The sequence below is a fragment of the Protomyctophum parallelum genome (genome assembly GCF_964188405.1).
Source record: "Protomyctophum parallelum genome assembly, chromosome: 10".
Lineage (NCBI taxonomy): Eukaryota > Metazoa > Chordata > Actinopteri > Myctophiformes > Myctophidae > Protomyctophum > Protomyctophum parallelum.
In genome coordinates this window covers 30,717,013-30,742,888 of record NC_139704.1, presented here as the reverse complement: position 1 = coordinate 30,742,888, position 25,876 = coordinate 30,717,013, and the positions used below count along the sequence as shown (strand labels likewise).

The 25,876-nt window shown below is 45.1% G+C and overlaps 1 protein-coding gene across 1 annotated transcript in view; it reads left to right on the top strand.

Moving 5' to 3' along the window:
* Window positions 1-13,003: 13,003 nt before the first annotated feature.
* The window catches only part of LOC310866278 (signal-induced proliferation-associated 1-like protein 2), a 102,058-nt gene continuing 89,185 nt past the window's right edge, over window positions 13,004-25,876 (top strand). Inside the window, 6 exon segments of the mRNA XM_083775851.1 lie at window positions 13,004-13,284; window positions 13,286-13,331; window positions 13,334-14,490; window positions 17,653-17,859; window positions 18,755-18,968; window positions 24,475-24,608. Coding sequence (XP_083631977.1) covers window positions 13,270-13,284; window positions 13,286-13,331; window positions 13,334-14,490; window positions 17,653-17,859; window positions 18,755-18,968; window positions 24,475-24,608 — 1,773 coding nt within the window. The 5' untranslated portion in view covers window positions 13,004-13,269.

The window sequence follows — 25,876 nt, the reverse complement described above, 5'->3', positions numbered from 1 at the left end:
AGGCCTGACGTCGAAATTTGAAAAAATGTCTTCTAAATCATGACAGTTTTCTGAAATACCTCATGTTTCTGTATCAGTGTGGTGCTCAAAATGTCATGTCAAGGAACCCAAAAATGATATGTAAGAGGCCGCTGAACCCCATCTAAAAATATGTTGTTGCAGGAACCCCCCCAGAAGCAAAGATTTGAGTTAAAATCTCTGAAAGAATATATATTCAAAGATTTGAGGCACATTTTCACGATAAAGAAAAAAGGCACATCTGCAAGCTCGTAGCGCGGCACCAAGCTTTAGCTATAGCTTTGAGCTTTAGCTTTAGCTATGAGCTATAGCTAAAGTATAACAGAATGCTTCAAACACCAAAAGGGGTTCCCGTCCAGAATGGGTTAAGTACATTTTGATGCCAATACTTTTGTACTTTCACTCAAGTAAAATGTTTTATTCAGGACCTTTACTTGTAACAGAGTAATTCTACATTGCAGTATTGATACGTTTTACTCAAGTAAAACATGCAAGCACCTTTTCCAATTTCCACCACTGATGGTTATATATCAATAATGAGCAAAGGCTCTTTATAGCTTCATGACTTTCAGAGGCTGCATGTAGTCTAAGGTTGTCACTGAGGATGAGATCAGTCAGATCACACCTTGCCTTCCAGTGGGTACAGACAGACTAGAGTATATACAGACAGGCCTGCCTTGCCTTCCAGTGGGTACAGAGTCTACAGATCGCTGATGGCAGAGGACTTGTCTGGGGATGGTGGACGACACATCTTCACATTTATGACAGCGTATTCATATCCGTGCGGCAGGCCTTTAATCAGGCCACAATGTCAAAGGATTATTTATTTTAAGACCTTGGCAGAACCTCTGTGCTCTCTGTGTGTGCTCTCCTCCTCTGGATGAAACCAAGATGAAAGCCATGCAGGCGTTCTGACAGGCAGAGACAGTAAAATGAGTTCATCACTGTAATTAGGCGCCGCTGCTGCACACCCTCCTTTTCTTTCTCCCCCCCCCCCCATTCACTCTGCCTTGTGTCTTAAGCACCTATAATGGCCATACATTACTCCGGTAATAAAGGGCTGTTAGCAACGGCCGACCGCCTATACCTTCCATCTGCTGCCTCCCTTGTCTCGTACACACTACACACATCCACAAAGGAAAGCGAGCAGGAAACAGCCTCCCCCAGGTCAACGGAGAACGATAGATTTCGCTGACCGAGTATAGCGTGGACGCACCCCATCAAGGAGGGGTGTGTGTGTGTGTCTGTGTGTCTGTGTGTGGGGGGGTGTCAGTGGAGAGGGACATAGCACAACTGTGTTCATTAATCACTGTCTGTAGTGAAAGTAGCTTGCACGAGGGGGGTGGGGTGGAAGGGGGACCACCGTGCTCAGCACTGGTTTGGTTTGGGTTTAGCCCCGGCCCCCGGCCTGTCTGTCTGTCTGTTGCAGCGTGAAATAAGGGGGCGCCTCACCTTCCTTTGACCCTCTAAGTTGTAGCAGTGACAGCGCGGACATGTATGATCATAAACAGAAAGTAGTCTCTCTCTCCCCCTCGTCCTCATTCCTCCCTCACTCCTTGTTTGGTTACTTTGAAATCTGACCATCTGTGGGAGAGAGAGAGAATGGGCAGCAAGACCGGAACTGTCTGGACCTTCCATCTCTTTGTGAAAAGGCTGTCACGATAGAGTGAGTCTTTTCATGGATTATGGATTCATTAGAACTATAGTATACTGTCAAAAGAAAGTGTCACAAAGTGAATAACGGACACGTGTCGTAACCATATAGATTGGCTATTTTCCTATGTCATAAAACCAAGTAATAGGGCTTAAGTTGTTAAGCTGTGGAGTGTGGACCTTGGGAATTACTTTAGACTTTAATACTCTACGACGTCAAATGTCTTGGTTTTTGTTTGTCATGCGTTGAGATTTATGTCAACTTTCCCTGTTCTGCTTTTGTTCTTTGAATCTTCTCAGTCATCTGTAAAAAGCTTCCGTGACAGAATGTTTGCCATTCATAAAAGGTATTTGCACAGGTGGCACTTTTTGCTAGCTTTGCACTTTAGTCTTTGGGCCGATGCTCTAAATGTGGGTGTGAAGGCAGGGTTCTGTTCTGGGTGTGAAGGCAGGGTTCAGTCATGGTTGACTGACACGTGGGTGTGTTGGTCGCCAGGGAGACGTCACTCTTTATTAGCATTATGTTATGCTTTAGCTATTGAAAAATAGCAGATCTACAAGCTCATAGCGTGCCACCGAGTCTGGCCTGCTATTTCTTTTGAATCGAAGAACCACTGACATAGAAACATAGCTTTTTCAGACATTTTTAGATCTGATCTCAGGTCAAAATGGGTTAATCTCGTCGACTAAAAACTATGATGAAAACTGTCCGTCGACTGGCGAAACAAAATAAAAACCTAGCTATGATGACTACAACTAAGACTAAATAATAATATATTGACAATTTCGTCAACAGATAAAAACTCTACTGAAATGTTTGAGGGACTAGTGGAGAAGAACTAACGTTTGGTTTGTGCTCAGAAAACAGCAGAGATCTGCGACGCGTGAATATTTAAATGTATATATTTAAAATATTTTTTTAAGGTTATTTTCAGCAAGTGTAAAATAAGGCATTATGACACCATCAAGGCCCGCCAAAATAAAAGAAAATTGTCGCCAACATTAACTGTAGATTTAGTCGACTGAAACTAGACTAAAACTAAACTTTTCAGATGACTAAAATATGACATAATTAAAAAAACTGTCTCCAGTCCATGCCTTTGAGAGACATCTCAATGGGATCTCATTCTTGTACAGAAGCCAAGAATAAAGGCCAATTTCATTATATTATTCTGTAATGGATGAGTGTTTCTGAATTGTGACAGAATTGCAGGAACGTTCACTGTTAATACTGTTATTAACACGGATAAGCCTGTGCCACTCTCCTTCATTTCTAATAATACTTTTAGCACTCTTATAAATCGTACTTCATGCTTTGCATTGAACCATGCCAGCTGGAGAACGTGTGCTGCAGCTAGGGGCCATATTCATAAAACGTCTAAGTAGCTTCTAATGGTGATTAACATTACAACTGTAGAAAATCACAAGTACGTTAATCTCCCCAGCTGTGAATGTAATTGAAGGTCTTGTGCTGCTTACAAGCTAAATTGTCGATAATTACGTAGATTGGAGTCCTAGAGATGTAAGATAAATAAATCCATTACTACACTCTCAGAGTTATACAGAGTTACGTAAGCGTCAACTTTTCACCCCTTTTGGGCCGAACCAGACACTGAGCTAGACTAGAAAGTAATTTGTGCCTATATTTCACCCGCACCAATCTCTTGACAACGCCGGGAACCCAGTGAGTTTCTTACAAATGTTAACATCTGGCAGCAGAACCTCACACAGTGTCATAATTGTTGGTATGATTATGCTTCACTTAAGTCTCATCGCAATGCAATGTGTCTTGTCGTCTTGTCGATCGCCTATTTTCTGTGAGCGACACCGTCATGCAACGAGGTGTGATCAAGCTTTATAGTATCTGAGGTGGAGAGTTTCAGTTAACCTGACTCCACCAGATGGTGGCAGTATTGAGTTCACCAGTTCCCTCCTCCTGCCTGCATCTGGGATCTCTCAAGCAGAAACGATGAACCCGGAAGCAGCGGGACAAACATTTGATATCTCCATAATAATTTCGAGTTGTAGTCTTGTTAGGTTGTGTTTACATTAGAGTTGTAGTCTTGTTAGGTTGTGTTTACATTAGAGTTGTATAGTCCTGTTAGGTTGTGTTTACATTAGGGTTGTAGTCTTGTTAGGTTGTGTTTACATTAGCGTTGTAGTCTTGTTATAGGTTGCGTTTACATTAGAGTTGTAGTCTTGTTAGGTTGTGTTTACATTAGAGTTGTAGTCTTGTTAGGTTGTGTTTACATTAGAGTTGTAGTCCTGTTATAGGTTGTGTTTACATTAGAGTTGTAGTCCTGTTGGGTTGTGTTTACATTAGAGTAGGTTGTGTTTACATTAGAGTTGTAGTCCTGTTAGGTTGTGTTTACATTAGAGTTGTAGTCCTGTTAGGTTGTGTTTACATTAGAGTTGTAGTCTTGTTAGGTTGTGTTTACATTAGAGTTGTAGTCCTGTTAGGTTGTGTTTACATTAGGGTTGTAGTCTTGTTAGGTTGTGTTTACATTAGAGTTGTAGTCTTGTTAGGTTGTGTTTACATTAGAGTTGTAGTCCTGTTAGGTTGTGTTTACATTAGAGTTGTAGTCCTGTTAGGTTGTGTTTACATTAGGGTTGTAGTCTTGTTAGGTTGTGTTTACATTAGAGTTGTAGTCCTGTTAGGTTGTGTTTACATTAGAGTTGTAAGGCTGTATTTTGCGTGTCTTAAGTACCAGGTCTTATTCCCTAACTTGAGTAAACTAAAGACCTGGAGGCGTGATCAATGCCATTTGGCTATTCTGAGTGGCCAAAGAGCATTGAACACGCCTCCAGGTCTTTAGTTTACTCAAGTTAGGGAATAAGACCTGGTACTTAAGACGCGCAAAATACAGGCCCTAGTCTTGTTAGGTTGTGTTTACATTAGAGTTGTAGTCCTGTTAGGTTGTGTTTACATTAGAGTTGTAGTCTTGTTAGGTTGTGTTTACATTAGGGTTGTAGTCTTGTTAGGTTGTGTTTACATTAGAGTTGTAGTCCTGTTAGGTTGTGTTTACATTAGAGTTGTAGTCTTGTTATAGGTTGTGTTTACATTAGGGTTGTAGTCTTGTTAGGTTGTGTTTACATTAGGGTTGTAGTCTTGTTAGGTTGTGTTTACATTAGGGTTGTAGTCTTGTTAGGTTGTGTTTACATTTGCGCTGTGGCAGCGCTTCAATATGTCATCAGTCTCGCGTTGATCCCGCCTCTAGCGGCCTCATATCGCTCCGGCCAGAATTCGACCGGAGTACATCGTCTCTGCCTGAGAGTTCCCAGACTCTCCCTGCTGGCAGAATGCAAATGTTGTCCAGCAGGGGGAGTGGTTTCACCAGGCTAAGTTTCAGTAGCATGCTGTGAAAATACACTGCATAGTACCGTATTGTATTATATTGTATTTACGTCATGCGACTGATAATAGAGGTATTAAATGAACTCAATCAAAAATAATTGAGAGCCAAGAAGATGATGTCGACGACGATGTCACACAGACATTCTTTGTGGAGCTGCTGCCGCTGCATGGATGGAACATCAACTCTGTGAGCACAGAGACAGAGCACTACTTACTGGAGGATTGGATGTGTATTAATGTCTTTGTGTGCACAGAAACAGAGCACTACTGGAGGATTGGATGTGTATTAATGTCTTTGTGTGCACAGAAACAGAGCACTACTGGAGGATTGGATGTGTATTAATGTCTTTGTGTGAGCACAGAGACAGAGCACTACTTACTGGAGGATTGGATGTGTATTAATGTCTTTGTGTGCACAGAAACAGAGCACTACTGGAGGATTGGATACAGAAACAGAGCACTACTTACTGGATGATTGGATGTGTAGTGTGTCTTTGTGTGAGCACAGAAACAGAGCACTACTTACTGGAAGATTGGATGTGTAGTGTGTCTTTGTGTGCACATAAACAGAGCACTACTTACTGGAGGATTGGATGTGTAGTGTGTCTTTGTGTGCACAGAAACAGAGCACTACTGGAGGATTGGATACAGAAACAGAGAACTACTTACTGGAGGATTGGATGTGTAGTGTGTCTTTGTGTGGTGACATTTTCTGTTGGTGTCAACCTAATGAAGTGTGACTAAGAGAGGAAAGAGGCCACAGCACAGCTCGTAGTCACCATGCTAGACACTTTATTAAACCAACGTTTCGGCAAGCAAGATATGCCTTCTTCGGTAGGGAGAGAAGTACCTGCTGTGCGGCCTCTTTCCTTTCTTTAAGTCAAAGTTTTATCTGCTGCGGTCAGCACCTCCCCACTACTGGGGTACGCTTTTTCCAATTTGTTAAATTGGAAAAAGGGCTTCGTTAAGACCTCCGTATTATTATGGTCAATGCCTGTGTGAAAAGTGGGAGCGATTGGTGCAGGCAGTGAGGAGCTACGGCGGTGTTTCTGACACACAGACAGACAGACAATCAGACATTGAGTTAATTGTCTCCACCAGGCCGAAGGCATGGGGGGAGAGTATGTTTTGCACTCCGTCCGTCCGTCCGTGTGTCCGTCCGTCCGTCCGTGTGTGTGTCCGTGAGCAGCTAATCTCCGGCACCGTTAACCCGGTCGATGCCAAATTTTGCACACACACTGTGTGCAACAACATTTCCAGAACGGCCTGTTATAGCGCCACCAGGAGGCCGCTTTGTGCAAAACAAGTTTTTGCACAGTACACCTACAGATTTTGTCCAAACATCGCGCAAATTGGTACACAGTCTCTCTAGAGCCATTCAACGAAACGGGTCTTTCAGATTTCTCAGACTCCATCCTGATTGGTTAAGATTGGCTTCCAAAGTTCACAGGAGTGCACAGTTTCAAACAAAATGCTGCAAATCATGAACACATCGCTTGATTTCCATGAAATTGTGCACGCACATTCCCACTAGTTTACTTTTGTTGCCCTTTTATCCAACCACCAGATGAAGGCAAGCTGCAATGTCCTACATTCCTATCCTGTTGGAGACCTGTGCCCAGAAGGGCACATTTTCTAGTTATAGTATGATATGATATGATATGATATGATATGATGACCTCCCGTTGAGAAACACTTGAGAAACACTAGTCTGTACGGACACAGTTGGCTACGGCAGTCACAGTGACACACATTCAGACAGACAGACAGACATTGAGTTAATTATAGTATGATATGATGATGATATGATATAAACACTAGTCTGTACGAACACAGTTGGCTACGGTAGTCACAGTGACACACATTCAGACAGACAGACAGAGGCTTAATTATAGTATGATATGATGATGATATGATATAAACACTAGTCTGTACGAACACAGTTGGCTACGGTAGTCACAGTGACACACATTCAGACAGACAGACAGAGGCTTAATTATAGTATGATATGATATGATGATATGATATGATATGATAACCTAATGAAGTGAACATAATAAGGCCAATTAGTAGAGCTAAAAGGGAACCGTGGATGTCTACTATATATTGTGATTATGGATTGTGCGTTGCGTATAGCCAACATTCTAGCCAAAAGGGGGAACTGCTTTGATATTCTAGATTACACAACATTTAGACACAATTTCCCTGATCTACCATGCAGGAAACAAAATATAAATAGCATCATTCAGAACAAGTCCTGCTTGTTATATTGTGTATTCATTCACACAATGATACTCTAGTCTCTGTCTCGGCTGTCCTATCCGAGCGTGCTGGTGTGAAATACGCTGTCACTCCAGATCATGATGTCCTTGTGAATATGAACTCACTACGTACTGTACAGACCCCGTGGTCACAAAACCTTCCATTTCTTGGAACACACTAAAACACTCAGGTTTCCACTGTCGTGTCTACACAACCAACCCCACCCTTCACTCTTTCTGAGAAAGATACAGTGTATATTTTATTTCTGTTCCGTGATATGAGACAAAGGAACTATATAGACTCTTGTATCATTGCTCATGATCTCTGGAGGAGAGAGAGAGAGAGAGAGAGAGAGAGAGAGAGAGAGAGAGAGAGAGAGAGAGAGAGAGAGACAGACACACACACACACAGAAACAGGATGGACTGTGGGGTTGTAACTTGTTTGCCAAATATTGAGACAGTATTGTTACATTTTAGGTCACACAGTAGTACTGTATTGAACTCTTCTTTGGCCCTGGCGTATACGTCAGTATACTTGTTCAAATGGCCGAAATGTATATACGGATGAAGACTACCAGTTTTCAAAATAAATGTAGTGGAGTAAAAGTACAATATTTGCCTCTGAGGAGATGTAGTACTTATAGTAAATGTACATAGTTACTTTGTCCACCACTGTCAGTAGTTTATTACAGCGATGCTTCAGACGTGTCCCGTATGTCTGGTCTGGCTTCTTACTAATCTTCATGTGGCCCACATTTTCACCCTGACATTTCATTATCTCTATGAAATGTAAACAAGGTGTGTATGTAGTAGTCTGGAAATCATGTCTATGACAGCGAGGTCCAGCCAAGGACAGGCTGATGTCAAGTAAGCTATCTGAAACCCGGGGGGGACTGAGTCAGTCTCTAGACACAGACAAACATCCTCCTGTTCAACATGAAAGTCTCTTGCTGCATTCACACGGGCAGATGCAAAGATACAGTTCAATGTTAGCACAGCGTCGTACATGAAGATGCAAAGATGCATCCGACCTTTGTAGCTGCTGCAAAAGGCTATACGACGGCTACAAAGCTGGTCCGCAACTTAATGTAAGTGTGGATAGGAGGAGAAATCCAGTGCCGTCTCTATTAATATATATATACTCTAAGGTAAAAAAAACCTCTACCCCCTGAATATGATGAATGAGCAAAATGGCCACCGTGGGACTACTATGGCCAATAATACCTTATGATGTTATGATCACATGACTGCAGCGCCAGGAGAGAGGAGGAGGCAGACCAGCGCCAGCTCTGCTGCTGCGGAACAAGAGAAACTCATTTAGGTCAACGCATGACGGCTCTTATGGTGACTACTGTGTCACACACAGACAGTGTGTGGTGTGATATTTATACTGTATGCCATGCAACAGTGTGTCAGTGTTTAGGGACATCTTCGTCTGAACATCACCCCCAAAGAGCTGGGATTTGGATACTGGGAAGTGTGTGCGGCTTTTTTGGCGGCAGTTTTCTGAAATACTCTTATGTTTCTATGTGTCAGTGGTGCTCAATATTTCATATCGAGGACCCCAAACATTTTATGTAATTGGCCGCCGACCCCCATTTGAAAATATGTTGTTCCAGGGCTAAAGTTGAATTATTGAATGCCTTGAACCCTGAGATCTACTGTACATGGAAGCCATGCAGTGCCACGCTGTTAATAGACCCTGTCTTGTTTTATTAAACTGCAGCTATACAGTAAATATATGACCAAAGCTTCACCTCAATTGCATACATTATGTACAGATGGTCTGCAGGGAGGGGGGCATCGGTTATGTATAAATATGGAGACCCTGGGAGTTTGCTGCCTGCGTGTGACATATATGAAAACCTCCCCAGAGGGAGGGAGTGTGTTGGATATCAAGGACATGCCTGTCAGGGGTTTTTTCAACCTCCGCGCCTCAGGTTAATGAACATAGAGAGAGCTGCTGATTCCAGGCCTTTTGTCCGGAGGAGCTGCTGGCTGTTATTATTTACATTCCCCAGCTGACGGAGGGAGGGGAGGGTGGGAGGATGTTGACTTCAGGGACGTGCACACATAGACATCAAAAAGGGGGCTTCAGCCCCTGCCCCTTTTACCCTTCTGTGAAACAACTGAGAGACTCATGCCCTCTCCAGACCACGAATGTAGCATTTACTAATAGTGAAAGAAATGCAAAATGCCACCCCTTTCCAGGCCATACATACCGGAAGGCAGCATTCAGGAGAATTGCTTTTTTTCCCGAAGTCTCCTGAACTTGGAACGCAGCTGTGACCAAGTGGGTCACTCACAACCCAGGGCACGGAAGGACGTCACATGACACAGGCAGTTGTTCTCAAGTAGGCTGTTTATTCCTCTTAAGCCAGGGAATTATTGGTCATCAAACAAACTAACTCAGTCATCAACAGGAGCCAAAACTAAAATGTAAGAAATCACAGTGTCCTCAATAAGAATCCTATACTCCGATAACAGGAACTAAACAAAGTCACCGTGTGACATTAGACATCCAACTATAACAGGCAGGAATGTGGAGTATTGTGTGGCTCTGTCTGGAGTCTCAGTCTGGACCCAGCCTCTCACTGCAACAGGGAACACAGGCACATTAGCTTCCTTATATACACGGCAGCTGTCCTTCATTTAATTGACACAATATGCTGCAGGTGCGCCTGTCTGTGAGCTGGCAAAGCCAGCCCTGTCACCCCACTCACAGACACCTTGACCCCGCCCCCTGCCACAGCAGCATTTTGTGTTGAACACATTTGTTTCTAAATCCATATCGTTACACCGCATCTCCACTAGATAAAGAGTGCTGGGTTGCACCACTGAAAATAGCTGATCTACAAGCTCGCTATGACGCGTTGTTGTGAGCTTGTAGATATTGCTACTTTCGCTATTTTGGTCCAAAAGTGCCCTCTTTTACGGGATCTCCGCCCCTGCCCCTCTAACACTCTCTGCACGCGCCTGGTTAATTAACCCATTCTGTACGGGAACCCCTTTTGGTGTTAGCATCATGTTATGCTTTAGCTATTGAAAAATAGCAGATCTACAAGCTCATAGCGCGCCACCGAGTGGCGCGCTACGAGCTTGTAGGTCTGCTATTTTTGAAAAATCGAAGAGCGACTGGCGTTTTAATCTGATCTCAGGTCAGAATGGAAAACTGTCAGGATGTAGAAGACATTTTTAGAATCTGATCTCAGGTCAGAATGGGTTTTAACTGGTTCATGTAACGGTGGTTTACACGTCTTATCACTGCAGCAAAGCCGTTTTCCTGTCAAATTTGTTTAGCTGATAAAGCCATTATACGCTGTGTTAAGCCAAGCCTGTTATCTGCAGTGTTAAACAAAGATAGCGCTGTGTGCTGTGCTGCTGGTATGGAATTCAGATTATATGCAAAGGTTTTTGTGTCTATATAACAATAAGTGTACTTCAGACATGCAGAGAAGCTCTGTAATGCAGCCCTTAAAGGGATTGTGACATTAAAAAAAAGGTTTTGGAATTGTTCTTGTCTTTTTTTAGGTTTTCTAATCTCAATTGCACCCAAAAAACATGAACTTTTAACATTCAGTAGATTTTCTGTGATCTGGGGTTTTCTGGCTCAAACAGGTGCTCTGATTTGCCGGCAGTAAGTGACATCACTTACTGCAAATCCCATATATGTCAATGGGATTTGCCAGCAGATGTCACTGTTTCACTGTGTTGCCTGTTTTCATTGTAGCTCAAAAGGCCCAAAAAACCCCAAAGAAAACTTCAGACCACAGAAAATCCACTGAATGTTCAAAGGTTTTTTGGGTGTAATTGAGGTCATAAAACCTAAAAGAAAAAAGAAAAAAGAAAAAGAAAAAGAAATGAAAATGAATGTCATAAAACCTTTAAGAAAATACATGTTATATACACAGCTTTGTGTGTATGTCTGATGTTTTCCTTGCGGGAAATTGGTTTGCAGCCAGATAATAGTAAAAAGAAATACACACAACAAACAACATTCAAAACAAGACTTAAGATCTAAGGACAGGGCACTAGAAGAGACAGAGGATTCATGACATTGGCAATAATAGCAAAGTCTGCAAAAGTGCATTAGTGGTGCAATATGTGCAAAGAGTCCAAGAATAAAGTGCTATCTGAATAGCAGCCGGGACAAAGGAGAGTTTGAAGCGATTAGTCTTTGTGGCGTATAGCTGACGACCTGAGGGCAGCGGTTCAGAACTCAGACCTAAGTGGGTTGATCCCAGACCTCCAGGACTCCGTACTCAAGTCTGTCCGTTTGAGTACAGCATGTGCTCAGCTGATTGGCTGAGCACGGAATGTGCTCAGCTGATTGGCTGAGCACGGTATGTGCTCACTGGCTGATTGGCTGAGCACGGAACGTGATGTATACGATGATTAGAGCGCCGCTCACTTCACACACGTGTGATTTTCTAAATATAGAATACAGAAAATACATAACACTTTTAAGTATCTAATGCTTACTGTGCCTTAATTATTACTTTTCATCCTAACCACAGATTCCCACAGATTAAATTCAATTGAATAATAATGCATAAACTGATATCCCTGCATGATTTTTGTGGATGTAATGATGCTGCACGCCATTAGCCCATTTTGGGCGGAAACCCCTTTTGGTGTTAGCAATAATTATGTTATGCTTTAGCTATTGAAAAATAGCAGATCTACAAGCTCATAGCACGCCACCGAGTGGCACGCTACGAGCTTGTAGGTCTGCTATTTTTTTTTAAATCGAAGAACGACTGACATAGAAACATAGCTTTTTCAGGATGTAGAAGACATCCTGAAAAATACATTTTTTTCATTTTTAGAATCTGATCTCAGGTCGAAAATGGGTTAAAGCAGATCTCTCCATCTAAATGAACATCTGGCTCCTTGTTGCTGCTACCAGCTACCTCTAGCTCCATCACCATCTGCTGTGGCGTTGGTGGAAGCACCAAGGAAGACTTACAGGCTCATTACAGCATCTCACAACGGCTAAATGTAGAAGTAAAGCTGCTCAATGCCATCACGCTTTGAATAGCTGTTGTTACTACAGCCCTTATTCTGTACCCCCCTGGGAGCCTTTTAAAAGGTTGAGAAAAAGTACAGATAATTCAGGTCAATAATAATAATGAATTGCATTTTCTATAGCGCCTTTCCAAGTGCTCAAAGCGCTTTACACAATGGTTCATTCATTCATACATTGGGACTGGAGGTGATAATAATACCGGTAATCATTTTCTCATAGCTGAACTCGACTTTGTGTTAACCCATTTCGAGCGGCAACCCCTTTTGGTGTTAGCACTATGTTATGCTTTAGCTATTGAAAAATAGCAGATCTACAAGCTCATAGCGCGCTACCGAGTGGCGCGCTACGAGCTTGTAGGTCTGCTATTTTTGAAAAATCGAAGAACGACTGACATAGAAACATAGCTTTTTCAGAAAACTGTCAGGATGTAGAAGACATTTTTAGAATCTGATCTCAGGTCAAAATGGGATAACAGCTTGTTTTGCAGAAAAAAACCTCCATGATGCTTCTCCTCTCTTGTGTATAAAACGCTCTGTCTCAGCGTTTCTCCGTCTCGCCCCCTCCCTCGTCTCGTGTCGTTGCGTCGCTAACATGTTCTCCCGTCTTTGTTGTTGTTCGTCCCACAGATCCGACGGGTCCAGCTGTCCTCCTGAATTAGCGGAAAGGAGAACGCAGCGCTCCTCTCCGCTGTGCTCCAACACGTCTCAGACACATCGTCCTTGACACCCAAATGGTGCGCGTCTGTCGCCGTGCCAGCGGCCCTCTGTGAGTTATGGACTTGTGACAACGGTCGGTCCACTGACTCCGGAGAAAGGATCTCCTCCTCCCTCCTCCCCCCCCCTCCTCCCCCTCCCCCCTCCCTCCTGGACACCGATGAGCGACTTGCATCATGTAAAGACGAGGAGGGGTCTGCCGAGTGTCGTCTGCTCCACGAAGAGTCCGCCGACAGGACATGAGTATTTTGAGCCCCTGTGACAGACAACAAATCAAACCGCGGTGAGGCCCTGCAGAGAGGCACCCTGACGCCAACGCCAACGCCATGCAACCAGAGGAGCTGTTCAGCAGGAAACACAAAGCCCTGAACGGCGGCGGGAGCATGGGACCACCGGCCTCCAGTAGCGCGCTGCAGGGGAAGTGCTGCGACGGCGGGGGGAAAACCAACGGCACGCCGGCCATGCCCAAGATGGGCGTCCGAGCCCGGGTGACCGACTGGCCCCCCATGAGGAAGGACGGCTGGGACGGCCGGCCCCCGCCCAACTACGTCATCACGTCCTTCCAGAACGGCGGGCCGGACCAGGCCATGATGGAGCTGCTGGAGGAGCAGAGCGAGCCGGTCTCCCTGGACTCGGACTACTCGGACGACCGCTACACGCTGAGCGACCTGCTGGGCGCCTCCCCGCTGAAGTCGGGCCTGCACCCCATCCGCCAGCGCTCCAACAGCGACGTCACCATCAGCGACATCGACTCGGAGGACGTCACGATGGACACGAACGCCGTCAACCCCAACACGGGCGCCGCGCTGCACCGCGAGTACGGCAGCACGTCGTCCATCGACCGGCAGGGCCTCCTGGGGGGCACCGGGGGCGGCGCCGACGGCTTCTTCACCATGCTGCGGGGCTACCGGGTCATGGACGCCGCCGTGGCCGGCGACCAGCACCGCAGCGTCCCCCCGTTGGGCTTCCCCGAGCTGCTGCGCTACGACGTGGCCGCCCTCTCCCCCAGCCTGCAGACGGCGGCACAGATCTCCCGGGGCGAGATCGTCATCGCGGGCGGCGGCGGCTGCTACGACTACATCGACAGCTCGCTGCTCTACGGCCGCGGCGGGGGAGGGGAGCGGGGCGGCGGGGAGAAGGAGTCCTTCATGCGGCGGCTCAAGTCGGACTCGTCGGAGACGTCGCTGTTCCGGAAGCTGCGCGCCATCAAGAGCGAGAGCGACGCGCTGCGCCTCTCCATGGAGGAGGACCGGCGGCCGCTCAGCTTCCAGAAGTGCTTCGCCCACTACGACGTGCAGAGCGTGCTGTTCAGCATCAGCGAGGCCGTGGCCAGCCGGGCCACGCTCAGCCACCAGAGGAAGAACACCACCACGGGGGCGTCGGCCGCATCCGCCGGAGCGCCCGGAGGAGGAGGAGGAGGAGGAGGGGTGGCGCCGTGCGGCGGAGATGGAGGGCTGGCGGTATGTGATGGGCTTTTTATCATTAAGGTATAGCTCGCACTACATCAGGGGGGGGCAACTTTGGAGAGGGCCACTATATTTCCACACTCACTCCAGAGGGCCACTATATTTCCACACTCACTCCAGAGGGCCACTATATTTCCACACTCACTCCAGAGGGCCACTGTATTTCCACACTCACTCCAGAGGGCCACTATATTTCCACACTCACTCCAGAGGGCCACTATATTTCCACACTCACTCCAGAGGGCCACTGTATTTCCACACTCACTCCAGAGGGCCACTATATTTCCACACTCACTCCAGAGGGCCACTGTATTTCCACACTCACTCCAGAGGGCCACTATATTTCCACACTCACTCCAGAGGGCCACTATAGTTCCACACTCACTCCAGAGGGCCACTATATTTCCACACTCACTCCAGAGGGCCACTATAGTTCCACACTCACTCCAGAGGGCCACTGTATTTCCACACTCACTCCAGAGGGCCACTATATTTCCACACTCACTCCAGAGGGCCACTATAGTTCCACACTCACTCCAGAGGGCCACTATATTTCCACACTCACTCCAGAGGGCCACTATATTTCCACACTCACTCCAGAGGGCCACTATATTTCCACACTCACTCCAGAGGGCCACTGTATTTCCACACTCACTCCAGAGGGCCACTATATTTCCACACTCACTCCAGAGGGCCACTATAGTTCCACACTCACTCCAGAGGGCCACTATATTTCCACACTCACTCCAGAGGGCCACTATAGTTCCACACTCACTCCAGAGGGCCACTATAGTTCCACACTCACTCCAGAGGGCCACTATAGTTCCACACTCACTCCAGAGGGCCACTATAGTTCCACACTCACTCCAGAGGGCCACATTGCATATTTTTCTGTTGTAGCAACAATAGCCGATCTACAAGCTCAAAACGCGGCGCAGTGTGACGCGTTTTGAGCTTGTAGATCAGCTCTTTTTTGCTATTTTTGAATTTGAATCCTGAAAAGTAACCTTTTTTGTATTTAACAGTCTCAAACTTCTTGAGCATTCTTACCGGGTCAGGTAAATAACTTTAACAGAAATGTCTCAAGAGAAAACCAGCACTCACGGAACTCATGTTCTAATCTAAGGCACTCCTAATGTATTCATGTTGACATGGCACAGTACGCTGCAGAGCAGCAGCAACGAACACGTTACGGTGTTCACGCCTTCATCAGCGCTGTCTGCTGGAGACACGGGAAGTGTCACATTATATAGTGTCCCTATAGGGAGACTATATAATGTGACACCTATAGGTGTCACATTATATAGTCTCCCTATAGGTGAGACACCTTCCTGTCTGCTGGAGACACGGGAAGTGTCACATTATATAGTGTCCCTATAGGGAGACGATATAATGTGACACCTATAGGTGTCACATTATATAGTCTCCCTATAGGTGAGACACCTTCCTGTCTGCTGGAGACACGGGAAGTGTCACATTATATAGTGTCCCTATAGGGAGACTATATAATGTGACACCTATAGGTGTCACATTATATAGTCTCCCTATAGGTGAGACACCTTCCTGTCTGCTGGAGACACGGGAAGTGTCACATTATATAGTGTCCCTATAGGGAGACGATATAATGTGACACCTATAGGTGTCACATTATATAGTCTCCCTATAGGTGAGACACCTTCCTGTCTGCTGGAGACACGGGAAGTGTCACATTATATAGTGTCCCTATAGGGAGACGATATAATGTGACACCTATAGGTGTCACATTATATAGTCTCCCTATAGGTGAGACACCTTCCTGTCTGCTGGAGACACGGGAAGTGTCACATTATATAGTGTCCCTATAGGGAGACGATATAATGTGACACCTATAGGTGTCACATTATATAGTCTCCCTATAGGTGAGACACCTTCCTGTCTGCTGGAGACACGGGAAGTGTCACATTATATAGTGTCCCTATAGGGAGACGATATAATGTGACACCTATAGGTGTCACATTATATAGTCTCCCTATAGGTGAGACACCTTCCTGTCTGCTGGAGACACGGGAAGTGTCACATTATATAGTGTCCCTATAGGGAGACGATATAATGTGACACCTATAGGTGTCACATTATATAGTCTCCCTATAGGTGAGACACCTTCCTGTCTGCTGGAGACACGGGAAGTGTCACATTATATAGTGTCCCTATAGGGAGACGATATAATGTGACACCTATAGGTGTCACATTATATAGTCTCCCTATAGGTGAGACACCTTCCTGTCTGCTGGAGACACGGGAAGTGTCACATTATATAGTGTCCCTATAGGGAGACGATATAATGTGACACCTATAGGTGTCACATTATATAGTCTCCCTATAGGTGAGACACCTTCCTGTCTGCTGGAGACACGGGAAGTGTCACATTATATAGTGTCCCTATAGGGAGACGATATAATGTGACACCTATAGGTGTCACATTATATAGTCTCCCTATAGGTGAGACACCTTCCTGTCTGCTGGAGACACGGGAAGTGTCACATTATATAGTGTCCCTATAGGGAGACGATATAATGTGACACCTATAGGTGTCACATTATATAGTCTCCCTATAGGTGAGACACCTTCCTGTCTGCTGGAGACACGGGAAGTGTCACATTATATAGTGTCCCTATAGGTGAGACACCTTCCTGTCTGCTGGAGACACGGGAAGTGTCACATTATATAGTCTCCCTATAGGTGAGACACCTTCCTGTCTGCTGGAGACACGGGAAGTGTCACATTATATAGTGTCCCTATAGGGAGACTATATAATGTGACACCTATAGGTGTCACATTATATCGTCTCACTAGGTGAGACACCTTCCTCTGTCCTGTGCGGACACAAACACACAGACAACTTGTACCAAAAGTGCAAATATTCAGCAGTTCAGACAGTCATCACATAAGAAGTCAAGATTTGAGTTAAAAACGTTGGCCCTGAAAGAATATATATTCAAAAGATTTCACGATTTTTCAAAAATAGCAGACCTACAAGCTCGTAGCGCGGCACTATGAGCTTGTAGATCTGCTATTTTTCAATAGCTAAAGTATAACAGAATGCTTAAACACCAAAAGCCCTGCAGAATTAAAGTAAAATTACTTTACGTGAGCTACTTTACTTTCCACCCCCTGCAGGTGTCGGCGGCGGCGTGCGGCCCTCCTCCCCCCGTGTTCGAGTCCCCGCTAGGCAGCAGGGAGGACCTGAACCCCAACAAGGAGAACCTGGACGCCGACGAGGGCGACGGCAAGAGCAGCGGCCTGGTGCACAGCTGCCCCCACTTCAGGAACGAGGTGGGCGGCGAGGGCGAGCGGAGGATCTCCCTCTCCAGAGCCAACAGGTTGGTTGAGTTTTTTCATTCATATATTATGGTTTGTTAGTTTTGACTTATTTTTGCTTTCTAATTCTAGTTAGCTTTAGGTTAGTTTTTTTTAACAGCGGATTTGCTCGTTTTGATTCAGTCTTTTTTTTAATTTTTTTTTTAATAGTTTTATAGTTTTAGTTTCGTTTTTATTAGTTTTAGTTTTAGTGTTATTTTATTTTATTTTTTTTCCCCTTTTTTAATCCTGCACCTGACAAATAAGTCAGGTGTAGGTTTGAAAAGGGCCAGAGTTAAGTATTATTGTGTCATTAGGAACTCGAGAAGAGATAGAATTTAAAAAATGAATATTCACTTACAGATTAAGCTTATAAATAAATTGACAAAAATGAAAACTAAGGACATTTTGTCCATCATTTCAGCTGGTTTTAGTTAGCTTTGTAAACACACATGCAGTACAGTCTCAGTTTAGTTTCGTTTTCTTTTCGTTTTTTTGGCAGAAAATTTTAATTTTAGTTGTAGTCATATTTTAGTAACCTTGGATGTTTTAGTGTTAGTCTAGTTTTAGTCGATTAAATCCACAGTTGATTTAGTTGAACAAAATGTATTTTGGCGGGCCTTGATGCCGTCGTAACGCAACATGCAGTTTGTAAAAATGACCTATAGTGGATCTCTTGTCCACTAGTCCCTTCCTAACATTTCAGTCTAGTTTTTATTTGTTTGAAATTGTCAGTATATTTAGCCTTAGTTTTAGTCATCATAGCTTAGTTTCCATTTCGTTTTCGTCAGTGGAAAAAAAGTAGTCGACGAACATCTTTCTTCTTGGTTTTAGTCAACAAAAACAACACTAAAGTAAAGACTATAATAACCTTGCGACAGCGCCAACAACAACTACTCGGGTGGCGGAGGAGGAGGAGGAGGGGGGAGGAGGAGGAGGACCAGGAGGAGGAGGGGGAGGGGAGAGCAGCTGCTCCTTCGAGTCCTCCCTGAGCTCCCACTGCACCAACGCCGGCGTGTCGGTTCTGGAGGTGCCGCGCGAGAGCCAGCCCATCCACCGCGAGAAGGTCAAGAGATACATCATCGAGCACATCGACCTGGGAGCCTACTACTACCACAAGTTCTTCTACGGAAAAGGTGAGCTATCATTGGGCCAGTGTGGTGTTTTTTTAACCAGCGGTCCTTGAGGAGGGGGTTCCAGGTGGTCCATGGAGAGTTGGTATAACCAAATGGACCCGTATAGATCTTTGAGTTAAATTATTGTTAAACATCAGCATTACTTAATTTCTCAAGGAGTCTACACACAATTAGATAATGTAAAATAATTGTTATCTCTCCTACATCAATATGGAATTGTGGACAAATCTTATCTACCAATAACAACATTTTCCTTATATTGTGGTTCTAGCTAGGCTTAAGGCCTATTCATAGTCTGGATTTTCGGTGGTGAGGTGACCTGCACCGCTCCGGTGGTGAGCTGACCACCGGAGCTGAAATGACGTTGAGCGGTGGTGGGTAAAAACAGAGAGAAGGGCTGGAGCGGTGGCGGTGGTTTGCTCTTCACCGCGGCTCGTGACGTCATGTTGTAGTTCGGTGGTCACCCCACCACCGAAAATCCAGACTATGTATGAGCCTTAAATCTCAGCAAACGGTGGTTCCGTGAATCAATAAATGCTGAATACATAATGGGCCTTGATATGAAAAAGGTTGAAAACCACAGAGTTATTGGGATGGCTGCACACGCCGTCTGTGCATCCGCAGTGTCGGGGCAGGTGATACAGGGGAGGGTATGGATGACACGTTGTTGATATCGCGGGTATGAATGACACATTGTTGAGGATTAGCACCGTCTCAACAGGCTAATAAATCCTTTAATCGCTCCGTTTTCACTTCTCAAAACAATACGGTACAGTATTGTGAGGCAGAGCTCTGCTCCTACGGAGTGAAACGGCCCCTGATCAGATTTCCCTGACGGCCCAGTTATTTTAGTGGCGCTAGATTATATGAAGCGTCTGAACAATAGAGCACTTTGTGTGTCGGGCGTTGAGGAGGGTGTGCCTTTCACTTCCTCCACTCGGGGAGGAGGAGGAGACGAGTGTCCGTGTCCTCCTTGCGATGTGGCCCTCGGTGTGGCCCCCGTTCAGACACTGCTGTGATCAGTGGAGTGCGAGGTGAGGTGAGTCGGGTGTGTGTGTGTGTGTGTGTGTGTGTGTGAGTGAGAGTTGCAGCTGTCCCCCCCCCCCCCCCCCAAGGGAGACTCTGGAGCGAGAGCACCCCTCTCACATGAAACCGTTGGGGTCAGTAAAACCATGCCAAGGTCCCTGCACTCATTAAAAAAGGGCCCGTCGGCCTGTCCCTGACCCGTAGGCACCGTGAATGCGTAACTGTAGTCCCCCCCCCCCCCCCCCTCTGTCTACTGTGTGTCTCTCTGTGTCTCCCTGTTCATACTGTATTGGATTACCCCGTTCTGAAGTACTGTACTGTACTGTCCCCACACGAAAAAACAGCTGCTTCACCTTTTCTGTCACGTTGAGACGTTCTTCACAACACTGGACGACAGTGTTTAATTAAACACATGATGACCTGGGAACGATTCTACAAATAATTCTAAATCCTGACAGTTTTCTGAAAAACCCCTATGTTTCTACGTCAGTCGTTCTCAAACATTTTCATGTCAAGGACCCCCAAATATATATGACATCGGCTGTCGACCCCCCCATCTGAAAATTTGAGTTAAAACTTGCTCTGTAACAATATATATTCAAAGATTTCAGGCACATTTTCACGATTTTTCAAAAACAGCTGACCTACAAGCTTGTAGATCTGCTATTTTTCAACAGCTAAAGCACAACAAAGCTTAAAACGGGGTTACTGCCCAAAATGGGTTAACCACAGCATCAATTCATCACCCTATTCTGGGGGGGAACGTTAGGCGAAAATAGCAGACGATCTAATAGTAGATTGGCTATTTTCGCTGAAGATATTTAGTGTACGGCGAAAACAGGAGGGGGGCCTCGTACTGGGAATCCCTTGGGAATTCAGTCAACTAATAGAATGGTTAAACACACACACACACACACACACACACGGGAAGTTATTAAATATCGACACAAAATATCAGCTGATTAAAGAAATCACCATCAGCCTTAACCCATTCTGGGCGGGAACCCCTTTTGGCGTTAGCATTATGTTATGCTTTAGCTATTGAAAAATAGCAGATCTACAAGCTCATAGCGCGCCACCGAGTGGCGCGCTATGAGCTTGTAGATCTGCTATTTTTGAAAAATCGAAGAACGATCGACTGACATAGAAACATAGCTTTTTCAGAATCTGATCTCAGGTCAGAATGGGTAAAAAAAAAAACATATTGGTCAGAAAAGTCTATTTATTTTTCCACAAAAAACTACAACCACTCTATTGTCTGTGGTGGTGTACTGTACATACAGTAACACCACAGCATTGACCTTTCCATGGTTTATGCAGGACGATGTTATGAAATGCTGCTTTTCAGATGCCTGTTGAAGCACTCTTAGATTATGCCTTTTTTCCCCACTGTACAAACTATTGATTTAAGCCATGACCTTTTTTCCCTATGTTTTATTGAAGAGACGGGTCTGTCATCACGTCTGCACGCACGCGTACACGCACGCACGCATACACGCACGCACAAATGCACGCACGCACGCACAAATGCACGCACGCACATACTGTAGCGTCTCCTGCAGTTTATGGCGGGCTTTTATCACCCTGCAAAGTGATCTTTGATCCCATTGATTTCCTAAAGGCCTCTCTCTGTCCCCCATGGCTACAGCAGAGAGCATCTCTATAGGCTGCTGTGAAGGAGGCCTATACACGTGGAAAAATAGCAGATCTACAAGCTACGAGCTTGTAGGTCTGCTATTTTTGAAAAATCGTAAAAATGCGGCACAAATCTTTGAATATATATTCTTTCAGAGCCAACGATTCTTTTTATTTCGACGTCAGGCCTAAATGGGTTAGACCACCGCACAGGAGAGCCAAACCAATCATGACAAAGTAACAATTGATTCATTAACCATTAAAAATTGCACATCTCAAAACATAATATATAATATAATAGGCTTTATGATGGCTACAGGCTGTGTGCACATATGCACCCTGCCTATACACCATGTGACCTTCTGCCTCGCGGAGCGGAGCGTTTCCCGTCAGCTCCAATGTGCCCAGACGAGCCAGCTCGCATTCCTCAAATTCCTTGCCCATATTTCGCCTCGCTATACGGTTCATATATTATTCATGTCGGTACGACCTCCGCCCCGTTGTTGAGGGTACCATGCGGTACACCGATACCAGCACAGAGGGTATTGACATGAAGGCACGCCCCGGATGGGCTGCTGGCTGCAAGGGGCCTAGCCCATTCAGGCCTGAGATCAGATTCTATAAACGTCTTCTACATCCTGACAGTTTTCTGATAAAAAGCTATGTTTCTATGTCAGTCGTTCTTCGAATTTTCAAAAATAGCAGACCTACAAGCTCGTATCGCGCCACTCGGTGGCGCGATATGAGCTTGTAGATCTGCTATTTTTAAATAGCTAAAGCATAACATGATGCTAACACCAAAATGGGAGCCCATTCAGGCCTGACGTCGAAATAATTTAAAAAGGTCTTCTGAAAGAATATATGTTCAAAGATTTGTGCCGCATTTTCACGATTTTTTCAAAAATAGCAGACCTACAAGCTCGTAGCGCGCCACTCGGTGGCGCGCTATGAGCTTGTAGATCTGCTATTTTTCAATAGTTAAAACACCAAAAGGTGTTCCCGACCGTACAGAATGGGCTAGAATAGCTGGCCCTCTTTTTGGGGAAGTCTGAGATGCTTTCAGATCGTCTCTCTGTAGGCTGCAGCCCCGCCGAATCCCCCTGGCGAGGTTTTTCCTTTTGTTGTGGTGGGGCTGCTGAATCCTGGGGTCTTTCTATCTGGGCTTTAGCCTGGATTATAGGGGGCTGTTTGCTTTAGGCACTGCTGTGCCTACGCAAAGCCCTGCTCCTGTCCATACCACCCCCCCATGTCCACCCACCCCATGCACACACACCCCACCCCGTGTGCACTTTCACTCCGGGTTTGTTTGTTGAGAGAAAACAGTTTACTTTTCATCCATTGTTAATTGACTGTAATGTATGTCTTCTCCTATCTCGGTTATTGTTTCACAGATATATCTGTTAACGATTTCAGGAGGCTTACACAGAAAAATCCTCAAAGGAATTTTACTGTTTGAATGAATAGTTTATTTCGGTGCTTTACATTTACATCATTTGCATTTAAGTTTTTATACAAAGAGGTAGCACCGACAAGGTCTATAATAGGCTGAAGCCGAAGCTTATTTTGCCTAGCCTTTTAACAAAATTAATACAACGAAAAGAAACAAAATACAAAGGAAACACAATGATTAAAAGTGCGAACGGTTACACGAGGCCTCTCTGGCAGATTTGTTGATCCCTGAATACGGAGAACAGCAGGGTTGGATTTACTGTTGTTGTGTCTGTAATACACTCCATAAATAAATGCTGTCATGTTGATATTGCTCTGTAATCATCTGAACACACCGTAAAAAAAACAACCTTTAAACCGATTCTCAGAATTCTCTAAATAAAATGAGCATCATGTCCTTTCTCTGTGTCTCTATGGCTTGTTCTTTTAAATGCTGTTTTGTTGCCATAACAAAGAGAATGAGGTCAAATCGGCCACGCGAGCGGAGGGGGGATTCTAATCTGGAGTGGACCCCCGCTGGTCTCCGTAATCAGGGATCAACAGATCCCGCCAGAGAGGACAGACAGACAGGGCCGTGGCCTCTTGAAACCACTCATACACTTTTAATCATTTATCAATTAATCAGAACGAATCTCTGTATGTCTGTCTTTCGGGAACTTTCCCATATTATCAGGAGAGCCGTTCATCCGAACGATCTCACACTTTGTGTGGGTATTATTGCTGAGGACCTAAGGGAGAGCCGTGTCGAGTGTGAAGTCGATGTGGATGAGCGATTCTCCACGAGAACGCTGCAAAGCGTAGACGTCTTCTACCTTTCTGGGTCTATGATCCAAACGAAACAGCCACGCATTCTGAATGACCACGTCACGAATAATGCTGCAGATAATAGCCGGAGCGACCGGTGGATTTCTCAATATTAAATCCCACATACAATGTCATGGTTTTTTCGTGTGTGTGTGTGTGTGTGTGGTCGTTTTCATGAAAACTATTTATATTTTTGTTTTAACCCATTTTGGGCGGGAACCCCTCTTGGTGTTTATAGCATTACGCTATTGAAAAATAGCAGATCTACAAGCTCATAGAGCGCTATGAGCTTGTGGATCTGCTTTTTATGAAACGTCGTGAAAATGGGGCCGCAAATCTTTGAATATATATTTCAGAGCGAACATTTTTAACTAAAATATTGGCTTCTGGGGGGGGGGGGGGTCCCTGGAACTACATATTTTGAGATGGGGGTTCCGTGGCCCAATAGAGATAATTCTGGGGGTCCTTGACATAAAAAAGGTTGAGCACCACTGACATAGACACTGACACAGAAAAAAAAAGAAGAATTGTATGGACCTCAGTCCAAAATGGGTTAATTCTAAGTGGACGTGTTCTTCTCTCTCCCCTGCAGAGCATCAGAACTATTTCGGGGTGGATGAGAACCTGGGCCCGGTGGCAGTCAGCATCCGCAGGGAGAAGCTGGACGAGGGGAAGGAGAAGGATGGAATGCAGCACAACTACCGGGTCACCTTCAGAACCAGCCAGGTACGTCTATGTGTTCTAATTAGGCTCTGCTTTTCATTCACTACTACTGTGTGTTTATTAAGGAAAGAAACAACATATAACAAAGGTGTTTAACCACTTTCAACCTGGGAATGTCATTATAGGCTAAACTAGCCTCGGTACCCAGGCTTTTAGTTCCGTTCACATTACATTAAACATGAGGCTAGGTGTAATGTTAGAGACCACAGAAGTGAACCTTTCAAGCCTGTTTTCTCAACTCGCTGTTTCTCTGCAAGACATTACTCTATGAGCCATATCTCCAAAACTGGTGGGTCAAACTGAACAACTAATATGTCCATTTGAAGACATGAAAAAACGAAAATAAAAAAGAAACTCGAATGGCAGTCCCTCAGTCAAATTTGGTCACATATGACCAGTGTTGGGTATAACGGCGTTTAAACAAACGGCGCTACCTAACGTCGTTATTTTTTTCAGTAACGGGTAATCTAATTAATTACAATTGTCTTCGTCACAACGCAGTTACCGTTACTGACAATGAAATGTGCTCCGTTATTATGTTAAGCGTCCCCAAGCTTTCTGTTACCACGGCCGGCTGACAGTGTGTGTGTGTGTGTCTGGGACTCTGTGTGTGTGTGTGTGTGTGTGTGTGTGTGTGTGTGTGTGTGTGTGTGTGTGTGTGTGTGTGTGTGTGTGTGTGCGTGTGTGCAATGGGGCTGCTGCCGCCGCGTCGCCTGGCGCGCCGATAGAATCAGTTCTATTTTCCAGGCGGCGCCGCACGGCAACGCGCCGCGCCGCGTCGGACGGAGCCGGTGTGTGTTGGGATTCACACACGGTTAGAATAAAACAAACATAGCAGTCAGTTGTGAAAGCTTGATGCTACGCAGACCATGCTAATGCTAAAGCTAATGTTGACAGCCTGACTGCGTGCTTGAGAGAGAGAGAGAGAGAGAGAGAGAGAGAGAGAGATGCAGGGGAGCGCCTCTCGTGTGTGTGTGTGTGTGTGTGTGTGTGTGTGTGTGTGTGTGTGTGTGAGACTGACCACTGACCAGTTGTCTTAAGTTCTGAGCCAATTTGTGTCTTTAATTAGACAGTATTGTCTACCAGTTGTCTTGTCTGAAGTTGTTGGACTTTTGAGGTCCAAAAAGTTTGAGAGCCACTGGTGTAGGCAATTACACCTGGTTTACTGTTGAGGTTCAATAAATATTATATTGAAGTGCAATACATATATTGAAGTTGAAGTTTATTTCTCCCTCATGGCAAAAGGTTATTATGTCTTATGTGTAAGTTGT